The sequence below is a fragment of the Triticum aestivum genome, chromosome 4A (assembly GCF_018294505.1).
Source record: "Triticum aestivum cultivar Chinese Spring chromosome 4A, IWGSC CS RefSeq v2.1, whole genome shotgun sequence".
NCBI classification, from domain to species: Eukaryota; Viridiplantae; Streptophyta; class Magnoliopsida; order Poales; family Poaceae; genus Triticum; species Triticum aestivum.
In genome coordinates this window covers 707175266-707177128 of record NC_057803.1, presented here as the reverse complement: position 1 = coordinate 707177128, position 1863 = coordinate 707175266, and the positions used below count along the sequence as shown (strand labels likewise).

Here is a 1863-nt window from a genome sequence, read left to right as displayed (position 1 = left end):
GGGCTGGGGACACTGTCTTTATAACTGATAATAAAAAGGATTCCTTGGTACCTTGTATTGTTCGACGTGTATTTTGTCTCGTGTTATATATATTATATATAAAGCAGGGCAACACGGTGCGACCAAAACACAAATGACAACCAACCAAAGCGCAGCAAACAGATCAAATCACAAATACAAGGAACTAGAGTAATGGGAAAAGAGTAGAACGAAAGACCATGAAATCATAAGAAGGGAGACGAGACGCTAGACGCTACGCTAGTACTTCAATCGCACATGTGCCTCCCGTAGCCATGATATTTCCCTTTTCCTACAGAGATAATATATGATGAAAGAAAATGGAATGTGGGCCTTCTAAACCCTTCACCACCCTTTATCAGACTGATCCCACACGAGTCTGATTGTCCGGAGCATCCGTTGCTGCTCACGCAACGGCATGTTCTTGTCGAATAGATCCAGCAGGACAGAGGGGCGGAGTGTCTTGAGCTGCTCCAAACCATCAGATGACGCCGCCACAGCTTCTAGGTTATCAGGAGAAGAGAGGAACCTCATGCACGCCTTCCTCAGCGTCGGGCAGCAGTACCGCTCATCCAGCGCCAGGGCGGTGGCCACGGAGCTCACGTCGATCTTCTTGCACAGCGCCTCCTCGCAGGCGGCCCTCAACTTCTTCAGTTCGTACCTGTCCGCCGCCATGAGCAGCTGCTCCACGGTCGTTGCGGGCGCGGCCTCGAGCTGCGCCGGCGGTGAGTCGGTGTAGATGAACCTGAGCAGCGCCTTGCACACGTCGGCGTCCATACCGTCGACGCGTAGTTCAGCAATGTTCTCGTCGGTTGTCGGGGCGAGCGCGATTTCGGATTTAAATACCAGGGATCGGGCCTCTAGCACCCACCGGTGCGCTCCGATCCTCTGCCCGTCGCCAAGGTGGATCATTACGTCCGCTGCTTCCGCCAGATGCAAGTCATGATGAGGCTCGGACGGCGCCGGTTCCGAATTGAGTTCCTCCGCGGCCGCCGCAACCTCATCGGTGGTGCGCAGCCCGAGGTCGACCGTGACGTCGCAGAGGACCGACAGGCAGTCGTCCTTGAGGTACTTGTCCCTGTCAAGATCTGTGTGTTTCATGAACTTCCTCCAGCCCCAGTAACCATCGTCTGTCTCGAAGCGGTGATTCTCCATTATTTGGGTGCACGACGGCTCCCAGGATTTGTCGAGTATGCTCATCTTGTACGTCGCCGTGACGTCGCCGGTCTTGGCGTGGCTGTCGTGCTGGAGGTGGAGAGAGATATGGCCCTCCGAATCTTTGAGTCTGCCGTTGGGGAAGCACCTGATACGCCAGTCGTGGCCGCCGACGGCAAAAGGGCTTGACAAGACGGCGGCGCCATTCGCCGTCTTTTCCCTGACTCGTGTGAACTCCTCGATCCGGAAGACGTGAGAGCCGGCTGCCGGCGCCGTGCGGAGGGTGGAAACCGTGATGTGCTGGCGGCCGGCGGCGCGCATGGCAGACATGAGCCCGGACGTGGACATGATGCGGCCGGCCGCCCGGGGTTGACCTAGATCTCCTTTGTAGATCGTTCTTTCGGTTTGTATACGGCGGATCAGCACGGCATGCGCGCGTGTCTTTATATGCCTACTTCAACCGATGTGCTGAAAAAAAGTCCACATCCAATGCAAACAAACCAAAGATAATCCTTACTGATTCTCTAAAAAAGAAAGGGTCCTTACTTGGGCTGCAATCCATTAGCAGATTTTGTTTCGTTGGAGTCTCACCAAAATTATTTCCGTGAAACAACATTTTCTCTTAAAAAAAACTCTATTTGCATGGTTATATGGTAAATGAAAAATAATAATTTCCATATCCTGTTTTGC

General features: G+C 53.4%; 1 protein-coding gene across 1 annotated transcript; it reads right to left on the bottom strand.

The window, feature by feature from the left end:
• Positions 1 to 204: 204 nt before the first annotated feature.
• On the bottom strand, positions 205 to 1646 carry LOC123083266 (BTB/POZ and MATH domain-containing protein 2-like). The gene has a single exon (XM_044505349.1). It carries the CDS (start codon positions 1519 to 1521, stop codon positions 364 to 366), a length of 1158 nt encoding a protein of 385 aa, XP_044361284.1. The 5' UTR covers positions 1522 to 1646; the 3' UTR covers positions 205 to 363.
• Positions 1647 to 1863: the final 217 nt, after the last annotated feature.

Excerpts from the sequence above, each read along its gene's own strand:
- LOC123083266 (XM_044505349.1), bottom strand. The coding sequence starts at position 1,521 with ATGTCCACGTCCGGGCTCATGTCTGCCATGCGCGCCGCCGGCCGCCAG.